Here is a 23,373-nt window from a genome sequence, read left to right as displayed (position 1 = left end):
TTAAATTCATCGATAATTTATGCACTAAAGTGTTGCTTTGCGAGTTGAACTCTTTTTCATTTTCAGTGCCTTTTAGGTTCGGCGAAACAATAATATTACAGCCTATTTCGTGAGCGTATGTTCGATAGCTCGTAAATGATAATAAAGTATTTATAAACTGTCTCCTCAACATTTATTACGCGAGACCAACATTTCAATTTTATGTTCAAGTGCAAGACTATCTTTTACCCCTGTCAATGAAACTATTGGTGCAGTTAATCATGATGATAAAAATAGATGTGGCGAGGAAGCCTAAGAGAAGCCACAAGAGCTTTTAATAATAAGCTTTTTCAGTTTGCCGTCTAAAAATAGTTTCACAAAAAAATCCGATCAAACTCCTTCTATTCTAAATTATTCCTATGTTTGAAGCGAAAATCGAAAGTAAGGGCTTGGAGAGAGCTAAAAAACTCTCTTATAGTAGTTAAACGAAAGGGGAAGCAAAAGAGCCCGAACTTTTCTTTTCATCAGAAGGCATAAGATTCGCCAGTGAAAACATATTCACTCTTGAACCCGGCATTAAGAAGACTGGCTTTGAGTAAAAACATAAATTTGCCTTTTGAGGATGTTATCAATATTTGATATTTTAAAAAGACGCCTAAGGATTGCGCCCTCCCCGATCTTTCTGAGTATAATCCTTGACCTATCAACCTTTCGTAAATTTCTTTATGCCTGCAGACAGAAAGAGAGTGAGGATTGGACTACCTATTAAGAAATAATTTGGATATACCAACAAAGTTGAAATGGTAAATTTGCCACCGTAACGATTACAAAAGCTGACGTTTCGAGCGTTAGCCCTTCGTCGGAGTGAATAGAGGAATTGTGGGTTGTGTGTTCTTTTGAAGGCAGAAAATGGAGCTACGTTATTGGTGGGAACATGGCAACGAGAAAAACACGAATAAATTAGTGGAATGAAAAGCGTTCGTTAATCCCTGTGGGATTTAGACTGCCGGTTTGCCAGATGAGCTTCTGTTCAAGAGTTTTACAGCTTTCCGTGCTGCCTAAGTGTAAGGAAAGACCACAGATTGTCATATGTTGCTTAGAATGATTAGGTAAATTAAAGTGTCTAGCGACTGGTTTCGATGTGTCCTTGTCATTCGAATTCTTTTCCATGTCGCGAAGGTGTTCTCGGAATCGGTCACCTCCCGGTTAACCACCTCCCGGTTAGCTCAATGGATAGAGCGCTGGACTGATGTGCGGGATGTCCAAAAAACATTGAGAAAAAAAGTATTCCTTCATTTGTAAGGCTCTCCCAAAAAGTTGCCTAATATATCAAATTTTTGTGCAAGCTAAGGAGTAACATGTTGACAATCACGGCAAGTTGTTCGATCCTTTTGACTATTAAAATATATATTTATACCTTTTCTCGTTTTTGCTCATGCTTTCTTTATTTTAGTACCTATCTTTTTTTGGGTACTGTTCGTGATTCACTCTATTCGTGGTAATGCTCTCACGGACAGAACGGCTGTCTTTGTTTGTGATCAAAACTGGTAGTAGCTATTATTTTTCCTTTCGGTAATTAGGGTTCTCGAGTCTCGGTTAGTCAGCAATAAAAAACAAAACAAACTCACAGATTTTCGAGTTTGTTCAGCTGGGATCTCAAGCAATCTTTCACATCCTATTAAAGGCCATCCTTGTTCCACCTTGGTTGCACTTTACTACCGTCTTCCCGGGCTAATCAATTTTCTATCGTGTAGATATAATCATTCTTCAGCTATTTATCAGCTAAGTTTGTTATTTTCAATTCATGTTAATTAAGATTTTTTTCCTTTGGACATTCTTTTAAAATGTGTTATTTTAATTACCACTTTGGTGGCTATATATCTAGCTGAGCAAACTTAAGTATCATTTTTGTTCGAGGATGAAAATGACTCAAACATCGTCACTTGACTCCTCTGTCAAACAGAGGGTACTAGAGAGTGACAATACGCACGACTGAGTTAGCAGAACTGCCACTTGAATGTTCCAGTCAAAACAACTTAAAATGCTACGTCAGGGTTTATTGATTTCGTGCAAAAATTTTGCCACAGATTTCAAGTCCGTTAAATGCAATCCTATTTAATTGTTTGCATACCCAGTCACCTTTTTCCTTCATAGAGCATTTTTGCCAATTTGAATTTCTTTCTTCGCTTAATCAGTATTTTGAAGTCTTTCGTGAAAAAGGTAATTTTTTGACAGGTGTAACAATGAACTTACTAGAGTCAATCAAGCTGCCTTTTTACTCAGCTACAGCATCATTGAAAACTCCGGATTTACTTAATTCAGCCCAACTATTAAATGAGATTCTGGTTCAGCCTATTATTAATTGGCTGATTTATAGCGACATTTGGAATAAAAAGGACTTTCCAGAATTTTAAAAAAATCCCACACATTTTGTAGGCGATTACACGTCATTGCCTGGGAATGGGGTACTCGAAGGCTAACGCAGAAATGTCTCGCAGTTACACGCCAGTTTTCAACGTCCGTCTCTGTCGTTTGTCCAGCAGTCTTATTTTACTTTTGTCACGCAATACAGATGGGGAAAATAACAATAATAAAAGAAAAATCAAACTATTTTACACTTCAATAATTGACTAATCTCGGATAAGTGCTAATCGACTTGGCGTGCAGAAGATGCCATATCCATCGCACCATCCAACAAATGAAGAAAGAATGTTTATGAGGCCTTTCTAAAGAAGATATGGCATGATAAAGAACGATGTTTGCAAACATAGTAGCAAAAGTCTTCAACTGGATAGATTCTCAGATTGAGAGCGCAACGACCTCTATTTTAAATCACTTTAGTTGCAACAATAAATTTCCATATTTTTAACAAGAATGTGCCTTGTGGCTTGAAAGAATGTCAACACAATGGTTGTGGAAAGGTGCACGAGTTTTCAAGAACATTTACATCAAATGTTTAGTTCTAGAGAGCTGCAAGCCCAGATTCTTTTAGCCTGCCCAGTATACAATTTATGGGCTCCTAGTTGCAGCCAAAAGATTGTAGCTTAGACATGGTGACAAATCGAGTGACCTAACCATGGTTTGAACTGCAAATATCCCTGGGAGTATAGGAAAAACATCTCGATTGCTGACTACGCTGGACAGCATCTTTATTTTCTCGTGCCCCGTGAAGATTTACGGTACGTCCGGAATGAGGAAAATTAACCATAACGAGATAAACGGAAATTAAGGTCATCCTTTAGACACTTATATTCGTAATCGTTGTTTGAAGAATCCTCCATAAATACGCTGAGTTGCAGCACCACGTAAACATTACATCACTTCATTTACTACGAAGTTGTTAAGGTCAGTTCTCCGTGCTGTGCGCCGTGGAGTAAATCTAGTTACGTGGATGTCAACCGACTGCCCAGCCAAGGTTAATTCTAATGTAAGTCGTTTCGCGTTTGACATACACACTTAAACATCACATGATGCGAATATTAATTGTAACAGGTGAAATTTTGATGGGTTTTAACTTAAAACTTAAATTATTTTCTCTCCTTGGAGCAATTTCGACTACTCTTACCTCCATTATGACGTAATTTAGAACTTATTATAAATAGGTCACCCATTTTAAGCTAAACAACTTATTTTGTATTTTGGATCTATCCAAACCATTAAGCTCGATAAATAAGAAACGTATTGCAAAGAAGCTTTGAAATGCCGTGCTTCTAGAAACTACCTCTGAGAGAAAAGAGGATTGCATAGTCCCTTAAAATCACGTTTCCATTGTTACAATCATGTAAAAAAAAAATTGGATGGTTTTAAGGAATTTTAACAGAATTTTGGCCACGATTCAAGTATGAAAAATAAAATACAAACAAATTCAAAAAGGCACAACAGAAGGAATTCTTCTTACTTGTTAAATCAATCGTCTTGTGACCAGGTCGGGTCGCAAAGAAGAAATGTAACAATACATAATAAATTATGAAGAAAATTATACGAGTCCAGACATGAAATACGCTGCTTAGTAATGGTGACATCATGATCGAGAATGAAGTTATAAAAGAGTAAGCTGGGAATAGAGACTACTCGATATTGTGAGTAGTTTCTCTAACAAATGCTACTTGACGTTAACAGCTGAGATTGATCAAGTTCAAAACAGCCAGCAAATATGACAAACAAAAATTATCACGAGAAAAACAAGGTTGGCACGGTAGCATTAAGTGCTGGGCGACTGGACTGGCTGCCGGCCGGTTTCTACGCATTCATTTAATTTCAAAACAACAGTGGCACAGATTCAAAAGAGCCATACACGATGATAATTCGATTCTCTGACCTTCGAGTAGAGAATAACAAGTAAAACTGAAAACAGCGAGTATTCAAACGAAAAATGTGTTTTGGTGAAACAGCTCAACGACTTTCGTCTCGGGTAAGTGAACATCTGGTGAATCTACATGTTTCTTCGCTTGAGTTGTTAAAATGATATGGCAAATTAACCGCTTTTGTAAATCTACTTAAAAGAGTCAAGATTTCCATCTATATCATTGTGTTACGTATTGTTAAAAACAATCCCTTTCCTATTACGCTCTAAGACAGCGCTTATATAGAAACCGAGATCCGCACAGTGAAACGAAGAAATGTTGTCAAAGTGCTGCGTAGACATGTTTGATATTACACGCTCCATAAAGCCCTTCACTTGAGAATGAGACATTTTATTATTTAAGAGATCTGTTAATAGCTAGACGTCACTACACAGGAAATAGGACAATCAACGATGACGGCGCCCGCCCTCAAGACAAGACGGCGCGAGAATCAAGGTGGCTGAGTTGTAAACAGCCTTGTTATATGTTTCGTCATTCCTAATGCACTGTGATTTCTAACCGCAAAATCATCACCAACAATCCTGAAGTCGAGATATCGTCGCTTAAAGAGCTCTCTGCAGCAAAAAAACGGAACTTAACTTTCAGTTTATTCCATAAAAATCGCTGCAATAGCTTCGAAGTCGTAGCCCAGTTTCGCTCGAGGCAAACATCGATAGATACATTTCTTAACGCCAAGGAACCAACCTTAAGTGTCGTTTGTCTGTGAGCCTAAAGAAAACACTTAATACTTTTAAAATTGTTAAGATTCCCTCACGTGAGCTCAAGCTCAATTATCTAGCTTTACCTGTGTGTATGTCTCTTCAGTCCCCGCCCCCAAGAACGCCCACGTAAAAAAATTCCCTTGTAACTCGGTTTGCCAATGTTGGTCCACCATTAGCGCTTTGGTCGGCTGCCGAAGTAAAGATCGCACTCTAACTAAATACGTTTTCGGCATAGGAACTGTTTAATCGATCAATCTTAAAGTTTCTTTATCAATCTGCTTAATTATCAGTTTTTTTTTTCAACTGGTAATTTCTACACATTTTGATGACGTTTGTGTTACATGTCTACTTCTTGCTCATGCAGACGACATCACAACTTCTTGGGGGGAAACATCGCGATGACACTGTTCAGTTTAACTATTTGAAATAATTTTTAAGCTGTAGCAGCACTTTTTGAACTTTGAATAATTGCACAAGTCATCATGAATAAACAAGTTGCTCTCAAAAGCAGATGTTTCAATATAAGCAACGATCAAATGCGAGAAGCCTAGAGAAAACATTCGTGGCTTCTTCGGGATCCTAACCCGTGACCTTCGCGATACCAGTGAGATGCTACATGGGTGAGATGCATGCAAGCATAATTCTGTTATCCAGGTAAATAGTAACTCCTGATTAATAACGTCTCTAAACGTTTACAGTTTCTAAGTGATTTGTCACTCATCGTAAATTTCGAGCTTACTCTTTCCACAGAAATTTCGATTTAATAATACAATGTTCGACAGTGTCCAAAAATTCTTCCGCGTGATATTTCGAATTTATTGTGAGCTGCCAAATTACCTTGGGGAAGGTCACATAATTTTCGGTTTGGCGTGGGAGATTAAACACCAAAATAGATAAATCTAATCTAAAAGTAAACAAGGTAATCAAGTTTGTCGCGGATATTTTTAGAGTGGAAACGAAAACAAGAAAAATCTAAGCAAAATTTTTCTGGATGAACGAACCGTCATGAATCTCGTTTAAGATACTATTCACTCAATATAATTACAGACATCGATCCAAGACAGACCCATTAGTTATTAACCTTGTGTCGTACATTTTAAATTGCTATGCAAGACAGAAAAGTGCCGAATATATACCTCAGAGTTGCTGTTATTAACTGGGACCTTAGTCCAGTTTGACTTTTAAGGTTACGTAACAAGAATTTGAGCTTGCATTTTTTAACGTGAGAGGTAAATTTTCGATGACAAGATATTAATGGCAGATCGACTGCGCTAATGACTACATCGTTGACATCCAGTAATGCCAATCCCCTTAGAATAGAAGCCTCCGGCGAGGTTTACATCTTAAGCGTCAAATTATAATGAAAAGTCTTGCAGAATGGATAGGGCACTATTTAAAACGCAGTCCAGAATGGAGACGGAAAAAGTGCCCGACTAAGATTACAGAAAAAAAGATTAAAACAAGAAAGAAAAAAAAACGTGTGATCTGGTATCGGTTTCCACGCAAACAATATATTTAATCATTTGTGATGGCTCTGCCTCACACGAGAAAAACACAAATAAACCGTTCAACACTTATAAGGTGTTACCCCATAACAGTTCTCGATAAATCTTCACGAGCAGCGAGTTTTTTGTACTTGGAAAATCTTTGAGCTTCTTCAAGTGAAAAGTAAGCTCAGACTTTTTTTTTATGATTTTATCGGTTGTGGTATTGTTCAGGGCACACCATCTTGACGATATGGCTGTAGTGGTCATGGCGTCAGAATATCAACGTCAACATAGATAGACAAACATAGAACATCAACCAGCATATCGAACTTTCGAGAACTAGTCGCATACAAGATCACCTGAAATAGGGCAAAATGGTTCCTTGATGGCGATTCTACGCTGTTAGGTTTCAAGAGCGAACTAAGGACGTTTACACTTCATTCTCAGGTCTGAGTGATGATCTTTTCAGTTGCAAGTAAAGCAATTCAGTAACTCAAAATAGCCTAATAAAGTATTTCAAACAAAAATTATGGAAAAAAAAAAACAAACAAAGAATAATACATAAATAATTCAAAACAAAGAAACAAACAAACAACTAGAGTGAGATACCTATCTAACGCGATTTAATTTCCATTCCCGATAACAGATAAGGCCGGTCATATAGATACTTCCCAACATGATATCATATTCGCCGCACCGATACCACGCGAGCCATATTACTTACAGAGATAATGTGACTATTAACCAAGTGTTTTTTTCTTTTTACCAATCATAATGACAGTGACTCACCGTAAAACTGCTCAGCGCTTAAGCCGAGAAAATCTCTCTGGGATGAAAGTGCCTCTAGCCCATCTCCTAAACCCACAACCAACTCGTGAAGAAAGCTTCAGAGTTCGGGGTTGCGATTTCTGTAAATTTACACCTCTAAATAAAATCTTCAGTTTCACCTTAAAAATTAAAGGCTAAAAAAAAACATGTTATGAAATATGGATTTCGAAACATGGGCACTTTAAATATTTTATGGCGCATAGTAAGCTGCAATTTTAAAACAGTTAAGAGGTAAGAAGTAAATGCAGAGAAAAGGTATAGACTTAAAAGGAACGAGAATGGTTTTTCACCACAAAGCACTGAGACGTCAATTTAGTGCGCGAGTAACGCAAATTACACCTCGATACCACAAACAGAATGAGGCTATACTGTCAGTGATCAAGAAGAACATAATAAAGTTTAACGGCAGTGAGATAAATGACAAAAAAGTGGAAGCTTTAGGATAGCATTTCTCAATGGCAATGTCTTTGGGTTTTAAAGGTGGCACCGCGCATTGCTTACGGATTGTTTTAATAATATTGTTGATAATGGACATGGGATGTATACGTGATGTATTTCCTTTACCTGATATAAAGACATTTCTATAATCCTTCCTTGGTGAGAATACTCTACTGATAAAAAGAACTTTCTTACTGTTGCAGTATCGGACGTATACCGGCCATCTTTTTCCTCTTTTAAAGTCTATAGAGGTAGTGAAATGAATGGATATAATGTTTGAAAATGGGAGCTTATTAAAGATCTAGCTCAGAACCTTCCTAGGCTTCGTCACGTTTTTTTTTTTTTTTTTCAAGCCAGGCTGAATTGGGATCTATGTGCAATCTTAAGTCTCACCATGCAAGATCATTTACATGTGAAATTGAACCAATTTAAATCTGATATCGAAATAGTTTTTTTTATAAACTTTCAAGTAACAAAATCTTTGAATAATCTTTGTAAATTGTTAGAAATAACTTCCAAATCACAAAAAGCGCTCTCGAATTCTTTTTCACGTGGATTTGTTGATCACACCAACAAAATTTCAGTTGTTTCATTTCGAGACAAACCTGATTGAGGTTTTCAAAACAATTGCTATACGCTGCTGTATTAATTTCAGCTCACCGGTCGCAGATTAGCTTACACAGCACCGTTTCTTTCATTTGAGCATGGTCCACTCTGTGGAGAGACTCGGATTAATCCGTTGGAGCCCAGTCGCGTTGTCTACCAACCCACGGAGATTTAGCATAAACGCAAGGGTTACTGAGAATTGTCGGAAAATCGGCCAAAGGGTTCTGACGTAGAACAAAGTTTCCGCCGATGCTGGGTCTCCCATTTGTTCAACAATGGTTTAACGAAGAGCCTTTATTGTAATCATTTCATAAGTTCGAAACACGCCACGCTGTAACTGGTAAAGGGGCCGACAGCGGATGAACTTCAGAGTTAACGAATGGCCCCACAAACCACAACTTTTACCTCTCTCGGCTTACACGAAGTTCACTGAATTTATCTTCATAGGGCTTTCGTGAACTTCTTGTATCACCAGCTCATCGTAACGGATTTCATTTAAATGGTATGGTTCCATTAATGCTGTCCTTTTTAGTACGATGATATAATGATAATGTTTGTAACTTAGGTCTATTCATCGGAGTAACCAATTTGTGTCATTGACTTCATAAAGTGGTAAGCGTGATAACACGTCATAATCCGTTTGAGGGATTCTCTGACGGTATATAATGACAGAAAAGAGTGCAAAACGAAAGAAAACACCTTGATCTTATTCTCTGGCCATAAAAGTAGCGCTAAAATTTGAAAAAACAATTTTTAATTCAAATTCTTCGAACAAGAGGACTACTACTTTTGTCAGCAGAGATTCGTTTCCAATTTCACTCGTTTCTTCCTATCTTTTGTTTTTGTTTTTTTGTTTCTCGACTCGATGATACAGTATGTTAGAAAAACAGATATAGACCTCAACTTTAGAAGAGAAGTAACTCGACAAGATCAATGACAAAGTTACTTATCGGTGAAGGCATTGTTATTCCAATCAATACAACTTCTGCTTTGGCATGTCATTTTATTTCAAGAGTTAAATTCAGTTCATCTTCTCAGCAAATGTCGGAAAGGAACTGGTAAATTTCGCATAACGACTTTAAGTTGCAGCCCCAAGCCTCTCAATGACACAGCCACGAAATTTGCAAACCGCGCATCATGCGATGTGTGATAGTTAAAAGAAAAACAAAAGGCGGAGAATTTAATGTGTGACTGATGTGTGTTTTTATCCTAATTTTTGATATCTTACCTCTCGTTCAATAGAAGAAGTTATCTCTACCAAAGCAAGCAAGTAGTAGATTTACAATTCTGATTAAAGGTTGAATTGCTCACACTTAATTTGATCAGCTGACTAATGTTCGAACACCAGCTTACCCCAAGTCATTATTTCAGATATCGGCATGGCAACAAGTTATGGTTGCATGCTAAACTAAATAATTTAGTTGGTGTCATTTATCGGACATTAGTTCTTCGTTATAACTTTTTCTAGGCTAAGTGAGTTTGTGAAAAAATTACATCTGAGGCATGCAATCTTGGTCATCCGTATTGTAGAATAAATAACCAACCTTGGTTTATGCTACCATAGATCATTTCTGACCAACGTGCGCGTGAATTTAAACAATTCTAACTAACCCAAAAGCGATTTCGATGCTACGTTTAGTTCTCTGCAAAGACGGTTTTTGCAAGGGAAGGGTTAGTGGAGGTGGAGTTCGCCGGGCAAAGTAGTATGCAAAATAACAAAATCTTTCGCGACAATAAGACGTACACTTCACTCTGACCTGCAACAAATGGAGGACTTATCCCGACGAAAAATTCATTTTGTTTCCCAAGCGTTACTGAGCCAGTTCACAAGCGGCAGATGGCTGTCACAAAGCAAACTAATGATGTGATAAGCGGCCATTTTAAGATCGAAAACAAAGCAAACACCACTATGGGCAAAATACAACTAAGGAAGAAGCACAATTCAGGGGTTTGCGTTACAAAACGTTCAAAGAGACCGCGTGTTTTGGCGGCGAACGTTTGAGTCTAGACGGTCGTACAAAGCAATGTTATTATACGAGGTGCTAAAGGGTACGTTTCCGGATCGCATTTGCCGCATGTTTCTTCAAATCTTTTTTAAAAGCAATTTTATGCCACTTAATTAGCGAGATTTACAAATGATGAATGGTTCGAACGTCCCATCTCTGTTTTTCTTTCTCTCTATCAATTACTTTGGTTTTGTTGTTTCAGCAGACATACTTTTGCGTAATGTCGCATTTTTCTTTTTCAAAAACTGGCGGCTTCGTTATCACAATATATATAAGATGCACTTGAAAGACAAAACGAAATCAACTGTCCATCGTTCACCTGAGAAAAGTGAGTTAAGGTCCATAGATGATTTGTGTTTTTCTTAAGATAATATAATCAGATTACTCTCGAGAAAAGTGGCTCAACTGTTGTCTTCTTGGCTTGTTTTTCTTTCAGTGATGAGGGTTATAAAACAAAAACAAAGCTGACAGCAGAAGGAAACTTCTAAAGGGCTCCTGACTGGACCATGCTTGAGTGGGTGAGTGAATAAATGAGAGAGCGGCTTTTGTTTATCGGAATGATAACGCGCTTGAACACGGGCTCACCACTATGATTATAAAACCACAGTACCACGTACTACTTTGAACTTAATCTTAATCAAACACATATTCCAAAAACCCTGGTTAAGGTGGGATCAGCTTGAAAAGACTGAAGATCCAACTCTGCTTTTTTTACGAAAATTAATGATTTCATCCGGTCGTAGTGTATCTACCAAACCACGTTTCTACTACTCCCGGACAATCAAAATCGCATGAAAATAAAGCCGTGGAAAAGGTAATGCATGACAATACATAAATTGTGGAAAAAGTCATTTCAAATGTTAAATGCGCACATGAGAAACCGTAGTCAAGCCGTAGTGTTTTGTAAGTTATCGTGCGGTTGCACGTAATTTAACCACTCACTCACCAAATGCCCAAAACTTTAAGTGTTTTTATGACAAAGAAGGCGGCTAAGCCAAGCGAAACCTCACGGAAAGGGAAATTAGCTTCACCAATGCATGACTTTCATCTATAGGAATTAATTCCTAAACAAAGTAAATACGTCATGCTTGCGATTGTACCGTCAAGTAAGAGTTGATTGTGCTGAGCCAAAAATATCAGCCGGATTCTTACTCATTGGGCCATAGGGCATAAAACGGAGGAACAGTGGACCAACGTTGATTATTCACTAGGTTGGCTTGAAAATTCCAAGAATAGTTTGGGAATTAACCGCAGTCTTTCCTATCAACAAAGCACACACGAAACTAAGCTACAGCCAAAATTAAAAGCATAGCTGGCGCTAAGCCGTTATTAACTCGAAGCAGTCTTAAGTACACGAAGCGATTTTAGACATTCAATAATTTGTAATGTACTTGGATTAAACCCTGTGAAAAGACTAAGTGATCTTAATTAACGTTTCCACTGAGTCAAACTATTTTCAGTTAGGATGAAAAAAAAAAAAATACGGTGTAGAACAACACTGGTCATTTTATCAAGATTTCCAATGGATTCATGCTTGTTCACAAACTTTGATCTTTTCAACAAACGTGCTATCTTCGCATCGCTGTCTAAGGCTACTAGTCACTTTCGTCAAACTTTATTGCGCCGTCATTGCCATAGAGACAACATGGTATTTTTAGCAGTCTCTCGAGAGCAATTACCTTCGTCAGAACACGGACGCCTAGTAATTTATGCATAGTTTAGGATCAAGGACTTCGTATGATTGAATCAACAAAGAGTACACTTAAGTGCCGCGGAAATGTGCACAAAATCACTCCTTTGGAGAAAGGTTGACAAATTCAGGGGAAGGTAACCATAAATTTCAGTGGATAAAAGACTTTTCAAGGACCTGCATTCGTTCTCTTCTTCCGCTGTTTTCACTTAGAATAAAATACCTTTAATAATTTCAAAACAATGAGATTAGGGCGGCCCGGAAGTTAGAAATAAGTTTCATTTGGACTGTTTTCTACGAGCTGACTCAGAAAAATACTTTCTGTGTGCAAAAAGAGCACAGCTCCTAAGGGGAACAGAAAAGATTATCGGGGCTTTTCGTCTGAGCGAAATGCAAACAGTTAGAATACTATAATCAATAGCAGTAATTCACTCTTTTTGTTTCCCCAAGTGAAAGGCTCCATTTTACTCCAGAGTAAGGGCGCTCGGTGTTCGGCCAATAACTTAAGATTAACAATCAACGCAACCTGAAATTTAGCAAAATTCTCCAATATCTGACGCGCACATGTGCAAAGAGCACCTCCTCAAGCCGCGGAAGTCGCTAAATACACTTCTACGTTCTTCGGTGACTTAGGGCTCTTTTGTTCATTTGCCGAAAAAGACCAGATAAGACGAGCAAAGAATTCCAATTATTTCAAACGGCTCGTTCTTTTCTTTAACCAAAAGGTTCCGTAAAAAGTTATCCGAATCAAATGCCTGTCATCTCATCACCCAACATTTAGCCTTAACGAGTGTTTGCTATTTTCCGCGTTTGTATAAACTTTGGCCACAAATAAGGCAGTATTAGGCTGCTAGATGGATCAGTCACATGGGCCCAACATGTCAAATGAGACATCGGTTTTTTAGACAGTTTTCTTACCGCACACTGGAGCAATTATTCGCAGCTAACAATATCACATCAGACTGGACTGTGGCAAAACGGGTACAAAACTAGTTAACAATGAATCGAATCTCTGCTGTGACGGATCGAATATATTAAAAGCATTCTCGTAAAAAGACCAAAGCGTAGATATGTCGTAAAACAATAATGACATCCCCAACGCGTAAATTGTGGTCTCATTTTCCAATGCGAGTAGATGGGAAAGGAGTACTACGCGACGGAGACGGTTACGAGAATGGTAAGAAGTTTTACTAAAAGACGTAACCGTCCTCTGGTTTCCAGCGCCGTTCCCTAAATAACGACCTCTTTCTTTCTTTTTGTCTTTAATCCAATCTGTACATTTTAGGGTTTTATAAGTCTTATCACCAATTTTCGCGCGAAGGTGGTAACATAACGATTTTTATCAGTTTGCTTAAATTATTAACAAGTCTTAATAATCTCTTGTCTATTTTCTGTATATATCTAGGTAACGTTTGCACCCATCATTTGTCTGCTTATTTGTTCATCAGTGGCCTTGCCGTCACAGCAAGCTGTTAACGCTAGCAACGACAATTTTAAGCAGCAGACTCAAGCAACAAAAAACCAGCGAGAGGAACTAGTGCCGAAAACCACAAGAGTGTACAAAATGGGCATTCTCAAGGTACCCACAAACACAAGGCTGGTTCGACTTTACAACAAAAATGGATATTTTCTGAAAATCTCTACTGCAGGAAGACTTCGAGGAACAAGGAGAATCGACAATCCAAACAGTAGGTACACATTAATGAGGCAAATCGTGTAAAGCGAGACCTGCTCCTTTGTGCGAATATTTGTTCGATTACTCGCAATGTTTTGGTTCTGCGATTTCCATACTAATTATCTCCACGCACGATCAAAACATTTGCTTTTAACGACAGTAAGTTTTCTTAAGCCTATCACACTGGAAAGCAAACAAAACCCCCGCATCGCCAGACGATTCTTAGCGGTGCGAAGTAGTTTAGGTTTGTTCAGTGTAAACTTGACTTTCATTATGCGGTTAACAAGTTATCGAGTTGTGCCATCTTTCCACCTTACTTGGCTAGAGCCAACGAAGTCTAGCGTCATCAAATTCCTAAACACTCACTGCAATATAACGACCACATATCGTGGATATAACCACAGCAGAAGAGGAAAAAATTTGTAGACGACCCCCAAAAAGTCGATCAGTCATTTTCTACCGGAAAGTAAAACCACTTTCCTTGTCAAGAATAAACGATAAAGGATCGTGTGGGTGCTCATTTCTTTAGAGTCTGATCCACTTAACATGACAATAGAAGAGGCTTCTCGAAAAGACACTGAAAGTTAACCAATTTCAAGAATGGAGTGCGTAGATGATAACCATCGAAGTCTTCATGGCTATCGTTTAAGAGTTTATCTCATATTGAGGTCAAGATTAAAGGATAAATGATGTAGAGGTTTACAAACGAGCGAAACAACGGAAGGCAGAAAGTCTAGGATAACACTTGTAATCTTGTTAGCCAAACATAACTAGACTTTGGGAAGTAACTCAATAAATTATGCAGCCTCGGCGAAGTAAACGACTATGGATTCCGAGTTACTTGACAGATAATTTAAAAAGTCGTTTAAGGGGGCAAATCGCACAACTAGTGAGCTTTGACATATTGAAAAATGACATCTATTAATTCATTTATTTAAAGAGAAACAAATTGAACCGCAGTTATCGTAAAATACATTCGTTAATTAAACCATTACCCATCATGTGAGTAATTTTCACTAATTGTCTGTGAAATTGATGTCTGACGCTTGCGATCGAAGCAGAAATAACATACAAAATCGGCAGTGACTGAAACGGCTCGCAAAAAAAAAGAAAAGAGAGAGAGAGAGAGAGAATGGAACGTTGACTATTTCGCTTCCGTGAATTATCGAATGCGAAGTTAGCTCTTTCATCTCAACTGAAGCGCCATCAAACAAACACAGCAGTTTTGTTTGTTTACTCATTTCCGGAGGCCGTGAGATTCGTGGGCGTTCTTTTAACAAAAGAGAAGCCTGTACCTCCCGCGATAGGGAGAAGTAAAACACTAACAATGCAACGTTAGTGGTTTATCAATGAAATTAACGCGCCCGAAAGATGCCTGAGAGAGAGAGAGAGGAAGTGCGCTTGGAAAGGCACAATCAAAGCATTCGATATTTTTAATAAACGAACCCTCGAAACGGGTTGTTCTCCGGAAAAGCGCCAATTCACGCTAGGGTTGGAGTTTTGAAAAGCGTAATCAAAAAGAAACACAGTTCTTCTTTATCGAACATCTTAAAGGTAGGTCCTTGGACAAGAGGGCGACGCGCGATAGCTTTGTCGCGCCAAACGTCCACAGGCTGGCGATTTCGCAAGAAAGAGAATAAAAATAATATCAATCACATCAACTGAGAGAAACAAGTGTTTCTTTTTATCAGTTAGGCTATGTTCCTATGGAAAAAAAAAATAAACTACTACAAAGGGTCATATTCTAACTGTAGAGGCAGTTGGCCGCTGCATTATATATGATCCACACTAATAAGCCCTGATCCTGAGATACAATGAAATATATGAATTTCATATATTTTATAAGCCCTGATCCTGTAGGGAAGTTTGTAGAACACTTGTTACCCATATCAAAGATAAGTTGAAAACGAGATTTAAATTAACAATATGCTATCACGGGTTGTTCTTTCAAATATAAGACCGTTGTGGCAAGTTAGCTTTCCCTAATTGCGTGATAGTCACAAGAGGCTCCCAATCAAAATTATTAATATACGTCGTGACAATTACATTTTTATTTACCCACCTCACAGCTTGTTGGCTCAAACAAGCCTAGCTATTTTTAGAGCGGTGTTCAATCCCAAGCAGTAAGCGACAGCAGGGGTACAAAATTGTTGACATTCGAATTCCGGTCTAATATCTGAGCTAATTTAAACGAGGAGAAAAACTACAGACAACATGATAAAAACTGAGGGAAAACCCAAAAATTACCAAACAAGATCAGTTGAATTGAAAAAAAAGTGACATTCTTACAGAATTGGATGTTTCACTTCAAACAAAGATCTGACTCCAAACTACTACGTTTTACCGTGAGAATCATTTATGTTATGCATAAATAGTCATAAAATATATTTATCACTGACTCAGTTAGGTTCTTTACAAATTATAGAAACTATCTTTAATATGTGGTCCAATATCGGCGGAGAGATTTAAAATAATGCTGAAAATCGCTTTCGCAGCGAATATCGTCCTCCTCGTAAAAGGAATACGCAGTGAATATTTCTATTCGAGGCGCTGTGTGCGTTTTGCTTTCTTTGGTACTTGCTTAACCTTACACTTTGTGTTGCAACTACATTTATCTTATGAACTTTGACATAATAAGAAATGAAAAGACGAGGAAAAAAGATACACTTCTTTTGAAGCAAGTGGCCGATAACTACATGAATTAATGAAATTCAAGACATGATTCGTTTGTGGACAAAGTCTCGCATAAAAAGATTTTTCCACAAACTTTTTTAACATAACTTGTTTAGTTTTTGCCATGCCCATTATTTCGCATTACCAGTACTCAAGTAACTCGTAGCCACTAGTATGAAACCGAGATCAATGCTTTGCCGTATCTCGATTTTACTTGTGTATGTCACCATGCGATTTCCTCATGTGAAAGGAAAGCACGTTGTATACTCTCCTGTTTCAACACAGGCAACAAAGGAAGGGGTTTCTACTTTTTGGTTGGTATATTAGCCACTTTTTGTGAATTCTCTTAACAAAAGACTTAAAATAGAAAGCTTTAAAGTCACTTCTATCATTTCTAGGTCAGGTTACCAAATTCCAACGCCGTAAGTAGTGGCATTATATCTTTAGCTTCAGCAGAACTGATATTTTTTGATAGGAGCTATGAACACTTTGTTCAAGCTCTTCAGAAGATAATTCTAGCAAGGGGCCTCGAAATATCTACGATTACTACTACCTCAGGTTTCCAAATTCGCAATTTGGCGATAAGTGATCTTCTATCTTAGGCTAATCACTTAGAGAGGAAATAAGGATAATTTTCACTGGGAGGTATGCACAGAATAACCTCTCAATAAAGTTTTCCAAAAAAGTATCTAGCCACTTAAATTATCTCAAAATTAATTTACATTTCTGAAGCGTGTAACTATTGCGATGCTTCTATCAAATCAAGAGACTGATAAATTACTGACCCCTGGTTGTAAACACATGACAAAACATTTGGCTTCTCAAAAGATTCGTAGATCGAAGTACGAAACACGAGGTTAACCAACACGGTTTTCCTTTCGGAACGTTTTATTAAGGCTTGGCTGTAACTTTAGTTAACGGAAACGTGATGTAAAAACTAAAACCTTCAAGAGGTCTTTCCTTATAACCAGCGTGGTATAAAAAACGTTAATTAAGCCTCACACTGATCTTTTTGTAAAACGGTGTGTTACGATAGCCAATATTAATTCTTTGTTTAGCGATAAGTAGGTACTTCGCGCATAAACCAAATGAAGGTCTTTAAACACGCTATCTTATATTTACTTGGTAGATAACAGTTTCGTGGTTGCAAAAGCAATAAAGAAAGAGATACAATAGAGTCTGTCCTTCAATCACGTTTTTGAAATAAACTTGCCCGGAAAATGCTCTTTTTTGTTGTTAGATACAAAACGAAATTGGATCATCCAATAAATCGAGGAGTTCAATTTGATTCCCACGAGGGGCCTTTAAGCATTTATAGCCTATTAATTGTATTCGTAAACCAATTGATAAGAGAAGCAACAATACTAATTGCGTCATGTCTTCTTTGTGCCACTTGTAAAGGCCACTTCCGTTTAACTTCAGTAGGGGGGTTTGTTCTATATGCACGAAGCCATAGCTAACCAATTGAACAGGAACGCTCACGAAAGCGTATTTCAAGAGATACAAAAAAGTTTTAACAACTTCGTTAGGATTATTCCACCGGCGAGGGATTCCATTGAGGATTCCACGAGACTAATTGGTCGTGGCTTAGGAATGTCAGAGAGTGCTCAACGCAGATGATGAGTCATCAGTCATAGCTTCACGTGTGCCCTACACACCTTGTTTTATGGCAGACAGACGACTGATGTTGACCCACATTTGCATTTTTTTTCAGTTACAACTATTCGAAGGATTTCATTTAAGGGGGTCTTCTCACGATCGAAAATGGAGCCCAATATTGGGGCTTTCGAAACTGTTTCAGCGAGCTACTAGCCCACAAGCTGTAACTAAGACGGCCTGCTTTTTGCAAAGGAGCACTATGTCATTGTTGCGTGGGCGTTTTGCTACACCCTTTCCGTAGTTGCTCAAGTGAAGTTAATGGGAAATTTAGCCTTTATATTGCATCAAATTAGAAAGTTTTTCGAAACCCCGTAAGTGAAGAGTTACCTTATTTGGATGTCTCAATAGCAGTTCTCTAAGTTTAGAAAGTACTCAATGAAGTTATGAAGAGCACGATCATCTTTATCTTATATTCATCTCCATCTAATTTCAGCACTTATCGTAATGGAGTCGATGGGTCCTAGTATTGTTCGACTCAAGGGCGTGGTGTCTAAGACGTATCTCTGTATGAACGATGAGGGGGTTTGTCACATTATGGTAAGTGTCATTAAAGATTCTTGAAACAGGTTTTTTTTTTATTGCGTAAGTGGGACTAATAGACCAGAGACCTCTTTCTCAAACGTTCCGGTACCCATCAAGCATGGACCCGAAGTCATATTCTAAAATCGACATTTAAAGAATAAAGGAGCAGATTCTGGAACCCTAACCAGTCTATTTTGTTTCTTTAGCTAAAAATTTATGGTGTAATTTTCCCGAAACTTTAGAAACCCCTATCTTGAGTGAAAAGAGCCTCATGAGCCCGCTAAGTTAGCGACCGTAACCGTTAGCATGATCCTTACTTTTTGGTTAATGCCTTGACTTGTGTTGGCCTGGATTACGCACCCGATTAACGATCATCAAATATTTCACAAAATTTCTTCTGAGCTAAAAGACTAATCGAATTGACAGACAGTCTGAGCGCTTCTATGGCTTGATGACTTTTTGTTCTACGCTGATTAACTAACTCGGAGACTCCCTATGCTAACTGGCTAATTAAGGGTGGGATGCCTCCTTTCAAAACTTCTTGTGCTGCTTTATTGACTGACAGACTGACAGATCAATTGATCGATGGTTTTAACTGACTGACTGACTCATTGAAACACCACAGAGATGACCGAAGTAATGACTGGCTCAGTGGTCGGTTGACTAACAAGCGAGCTGGCCGGATGGATGAACGTCAGATTAGACTCGCTAGCTGATTTACAGTCAAACGAGGTCACACTGTGCATCCTTGAATGGTTAGATATCTATTTGGTTGGATTGTTGGCTCGATCTACCCGAGGATAATGTTTTTGTTTTCATCTTTTCAGACTCAACCATCGGACGAATGCCTGTTTAAAGAGAAGCTAGGTGCAAACTATTTCAACACTTATGCTTCATACAAGTATAGCGGAAAGAACCCTGGAAACATAACCCAAGAATTCTACATCGCTATCAAGAAAAACGGGAAGCTTAAACATGGCGCTAACACAGCCATGATACAGAAATCTGTGGACTTTACGGTTGTGCCGCAAAAGAAGAGAAGGAGCAGCGGATGATCGTGCTACTAGAAAAAGCACCGAGAAGCCGCATGGCTTCAAGGGACATCCATGTCGGTAATGGAAACGTACGAAAATCGTAAACGTGTTTGGTCGAGACAAAAAGAAAGAAAATGGATAACTCTTGAAAACTACTGTAGCTCGTCAAACAGACAAACAAACACACAAGGAAAAAAAGCCACAATGCACAATTAGGATTGAAGAAAACAGTAAGAAATAACAAGAAAGCAAAAAGAGGTTGTAGGGCAGGATATACTATCAAAAGTTTAAGTGAGGAGGGTTGGCTGGGTTGTAAACGAGTAGCAGCTCACAGGAAAATATAACGGGAGGATTGACAGTAGAAGGTGCCAATGAGGGGCGTAGAAACTGATGCACGCCTTTGAAAAAACTGAGTCCAAAATGAGCCCGTTAAACTTATTTCCGGTTTGTATCGGTTTATGTCAATGACAACTGGTTGGGTACCGTTCACGGAGTGTTTTAAACGACTTTTGCAAATATTGTCTAAGAAACGAGGCTTTGAGTGCTTCGTTCTCTTGAGATCAGTTATTTTAACAAACGTCTACGGCTAAAGCAAACCGCCTGGCTCTACACTCTTTCAATGTTCAACTTTAACCATGTTGTGTCCATTTTGGGCGAATTTGAAAACTGATGACAGAGAGTTGTTACACCCCTTACGGCTGAAATGTAGACGAGATTCGACAAAAAAGTATGTTTTCACTGGAAGACAACATACTTCAGATGTAGGCCACCGCTGAACTTCTCATCTCTTCTTCCGTGGGCAGCACAATTGCTACGGCGTCAAAACATCTATTTAAGAAACAAATGAATAAAATTTTCAGAGGAAAATGAACGAAAAACTCTCTTATAAGTAAAAACAAGAGAGATATTCTCTTGGTAAATATCGACGCAAAGTTGAGCATTCTTTGGCACAGTCCAGATACGGAGAAAAAGAATATTTATTTTTTTCAAAATATAACAAACAAAAGAAGAGGAAGTGTGAAATTACCTCAGAGAAAAAAAAAAGTGATGTAGATATAACGCGATGTAAATATAAAGCGATGTAAACATAGCGTCATTTGCAAAAAGCGATTTCAAACAATTCACATTAATTTTCGAGATATAAAAGAGTCGACAGAGGCTGCTCTGAATTCCCACGATATAAGAGAGGACGTGAGTATTATTATTTTGAAAATTACACTCTCGAATTATTGTAACAACTTTCGTAATAAATAAAAGTACATCAAAAACATTTTTTTGGTCTTCAATCTTGTCCTCATTTACTGAATAGGACCTACTGGAAGGAAGAAATTAAAACGAAAAAAAAGAGGAACAAAAACTAATTTAAAATGTTTCTCTAACGATAACCAGTTTTTTATCAGCCACAAGGGGCGTTTTCCAAGGAATTAGATCAACTCAGCAATTTGCGCAAGGTCAGAATGCTAATGGCGGTAAGTACAGTTCGAGATTTTCTATTTCTAGTGCGCCAACATTAAACAACTGCAAATGAAAAATTACTGCCCACAGACGTGTAAGACATCTATTTATTACACGACCCGGGCAGTCAGAGGGCCAATAACTAAAATCAACCAATCAAAATGCTCTATTGCCGGTCAATATTCTCTAAGTATTGGACCGGGCACTGTCCCGAATGGTCCCGAATGATACCGCACTTGTACCCCTTTGAACTTCAGTCGTATAATAAATCTCTTATTAACCAAGCTTGCTTTGGACCGTACTGGAAGAATATCGGCCCTCGGTCTTTTTTGTACGGACCGAGCGTAGCGAGGTCCGTACTGTCAAGACCTCGGGCCAATATTCTCCCAGTACGGCCCTCGCGCTTGATTAATAAGATATATAAATTGAAAAAAAAGATAAAACGAGTAAAGGTAGTCTCCTTTGACAATGACACAGTAAGAGGAAATATTCACAAAACGATAATAATAGCTATCTATGACTGCTATTCTCCAACAAGGTTGCAAAATTCACCTCATTAGTGGTGGAAAAGCAAAGCAGAAATACAAACTCGAAATGCATCTCGGGGACCCGAATCTTTAAAAACTCGCTATATCCAGTGGAACCAGGGTAAGGGAATGGAACCGTATTAGCCTCAGTATTGATTTGCGATGCAACTCGATACCAAAAGCATCAAAACTTAACTCCAAGTCGATGGGATAAACATAACGGTCTGTTAGACTTTATTTTCCGGGCTAACAAACCGAGTGAATTCAGAATCAGTATTGAACCCAAACAGCAATCAAAACTGATAGCAAAACAACCCAACTAAGAAATTATACCCTCCTGTAAGTAATTAGCAAACACTGCCTCTGAAGAACTTCAAGAACCTTAGAGGACCTGTACAAATTCTATTGGTAAAATATCAGCCAACAGAATGGTCTGGAAATCAAATTCAAGGATGAAATGATAGTTAATTTGTTCCACTTTTCTTTCACAGAAAACAATAACTTACACAAATTCTTTGCGTGGTTCCAAGAGTGCATTAATATGCACTCATACAATTTGGAAGTTGGAGGATACATGCAATTATGTTACTTGCAGGTTGACATTTAGTAGGTTTATTTAACAAAACTATCATTTACGATGAATATATGAAGTTCATATATTCATCGTATCTGATTTATCATCACGGGTTTATTACGAATCAACTTAACGGCCTGCTCCCAGTTGGCTTGTTAGCTCAATTGGTAGAGCGCTGCACTAGTATCGCAGAGGTCAGTGGTTCGAATCCCGTAGAGGCCTGATTTTTTCAGGTCTGATTTTCGCTATTGCATAAATAGCGCTATCTACTGCGAGGATCGTGCATCACACAAAACTATCATTACTCCAGTGCTCTGTAGGCGGTTGGAGTTTGAAATTCAGAGTTGCTTGCAATGAATCACAAATTTTCAGTTTAGGGCTCTAAGTGTCGGAAAACATCATTCAGAGCACAAGGTAGCTCTGACTTTTCTTCTACTAATTAAAAGTAAAAGATAGATATTGTGATGAAAAAGAGAAAGAGAGATGCAGATAAGAAACTGTGATGATTAGAGATCATTTCATGATAGAACATCCATGAGAAAAATCTATCATGAATCAGGAGATCAATTCTAAGCAATCTTAATGCCCACCCTAGATCTTAACATACCGTTAGCATACCATACAATCATCGATTTGATAGAGCTTTACATTCGTTTTTCCATACCCCAGTTGACAGAGAGATACACTCTAAACCACCAGTTGACTTGGATGATCTAATAGCATTCACCAGCAAACTTGTGACTTTTAATGTCTGGAAGACATAAATCAGAATTCTCACTCAGTAAGACAATGTTTAGCATAATAAGATGCTGTCAAAACACAGTTCATTCCACACGTCTACAGTCAAGAACTCAAAATAATATAAAACTAGTCACCAAAGTGGAGGTGGCTAGTTTTTTTTTTTGTGTATTCACTTAAACAAAAATATAATATGGTCCTAAAGGATGATTTCATCTCATTAATTCCTGTTCAGTAATACTCCATCAGAAATAAGGTCCAAATATGGTATGAACAAAAAGTGGCACGTGAAGGGCAGTCGAGTGTGTCACTCATGATGTTTTTTGATGTCTTTTGTGATCTGTTACCCGACAGACCCCGAGCAACATGGAATCTATTTCTTTTATATGACAACATGCAAGATATAAATTATTAATG

At 38.1% G+C, this 23,373-nt stretch overlaps 1 protein-coding gene across 7 annotated transcripts; it reads left to right on the top strand.

Moving 5' to 3' along the window:
• Window positions 1–2,977: 2,977 nt before the first annotated feature.
• On the top strand, window positions 2,978–20,932 carry LOC111338817 (fibroblast growth factor 1). Of its 7 annotated transcripts, none has more exons than XM_022945352.2 (5): window positions 2,978–3,406; window positions 10,846–10,927; window positions 13,505–13,787; window positions 18,540–18,643; window positions 19,456–20,932. In XM_022945352.2, the coding sequence occupies exons 2-5, from the start codon at window positions 10,916–10,918 to the stop codon at window positions 19,681–19,683; spliced, it is 627 nt and encodes a 208-aa protein (XP_022801087.1). In that variant the 5' UTR covers window positions 2,978–3,406; window positions 10,846–10,915; the 3' UTR covers window positions 19,684–20,932. The 7 variants fall into 7 exon arrangements, with proteins under 7 accessions (XP_022801087.1, XP_022801089.1, XP_022801091.1 ...); XM_022945354.2 differs by lacking the exon at window positions 2,978–3,406 and adding an exon at window positions 4,013–4,390; XM_022945356.2 differs by lacking the exon at window positions 2,978–3,406 and adding an exon at window positions 5,633–5,698.
• Window positions 20,933–23,373: the final 2,441 nt, after the last annotated feature.

This window comes from Stylophora pistillata, chromosome 9 (genome assembly GCF_964205215.1).
Source record: "Stylophora pistillata chromosome 9, jaStyPist1.2, whole genome shotgun sequence".
Classification (NCBI taxonomy): Eukaryota; Metazoa; Cnidaria; class Anthozoa; order Scleractinia; family Pocilloporidae; genus Stylophora; species Stylophora pistillata.
Note: the sequence above shows the minus strand (reverse complement) of the source record. Positions and strands in the feature narration are given on the sequence as shown.

Coding starts and splice junctions, on each gene's coding strand:
- LOC111338817 (XM_088732633.1), top strand. CDS start 13,186: ATGACATCCCCAACGCGTAAATTGTGGTCTCATTTTCCAATGCGAGTA. Junction 13,788..18,539: donor GAGAATCGACAATCCAAACA/GTAGGTACACAT, acceptor ATCTAATTTCAG/CACTTATCGTAATGGAGTCG. Junction 18,644..19,455: donor AGGGGGTTTGTCACATTATG/GTAAGTGTCATT, acceptor TCATCTTTTCAG/ACTCAACCATCGGACGAATG.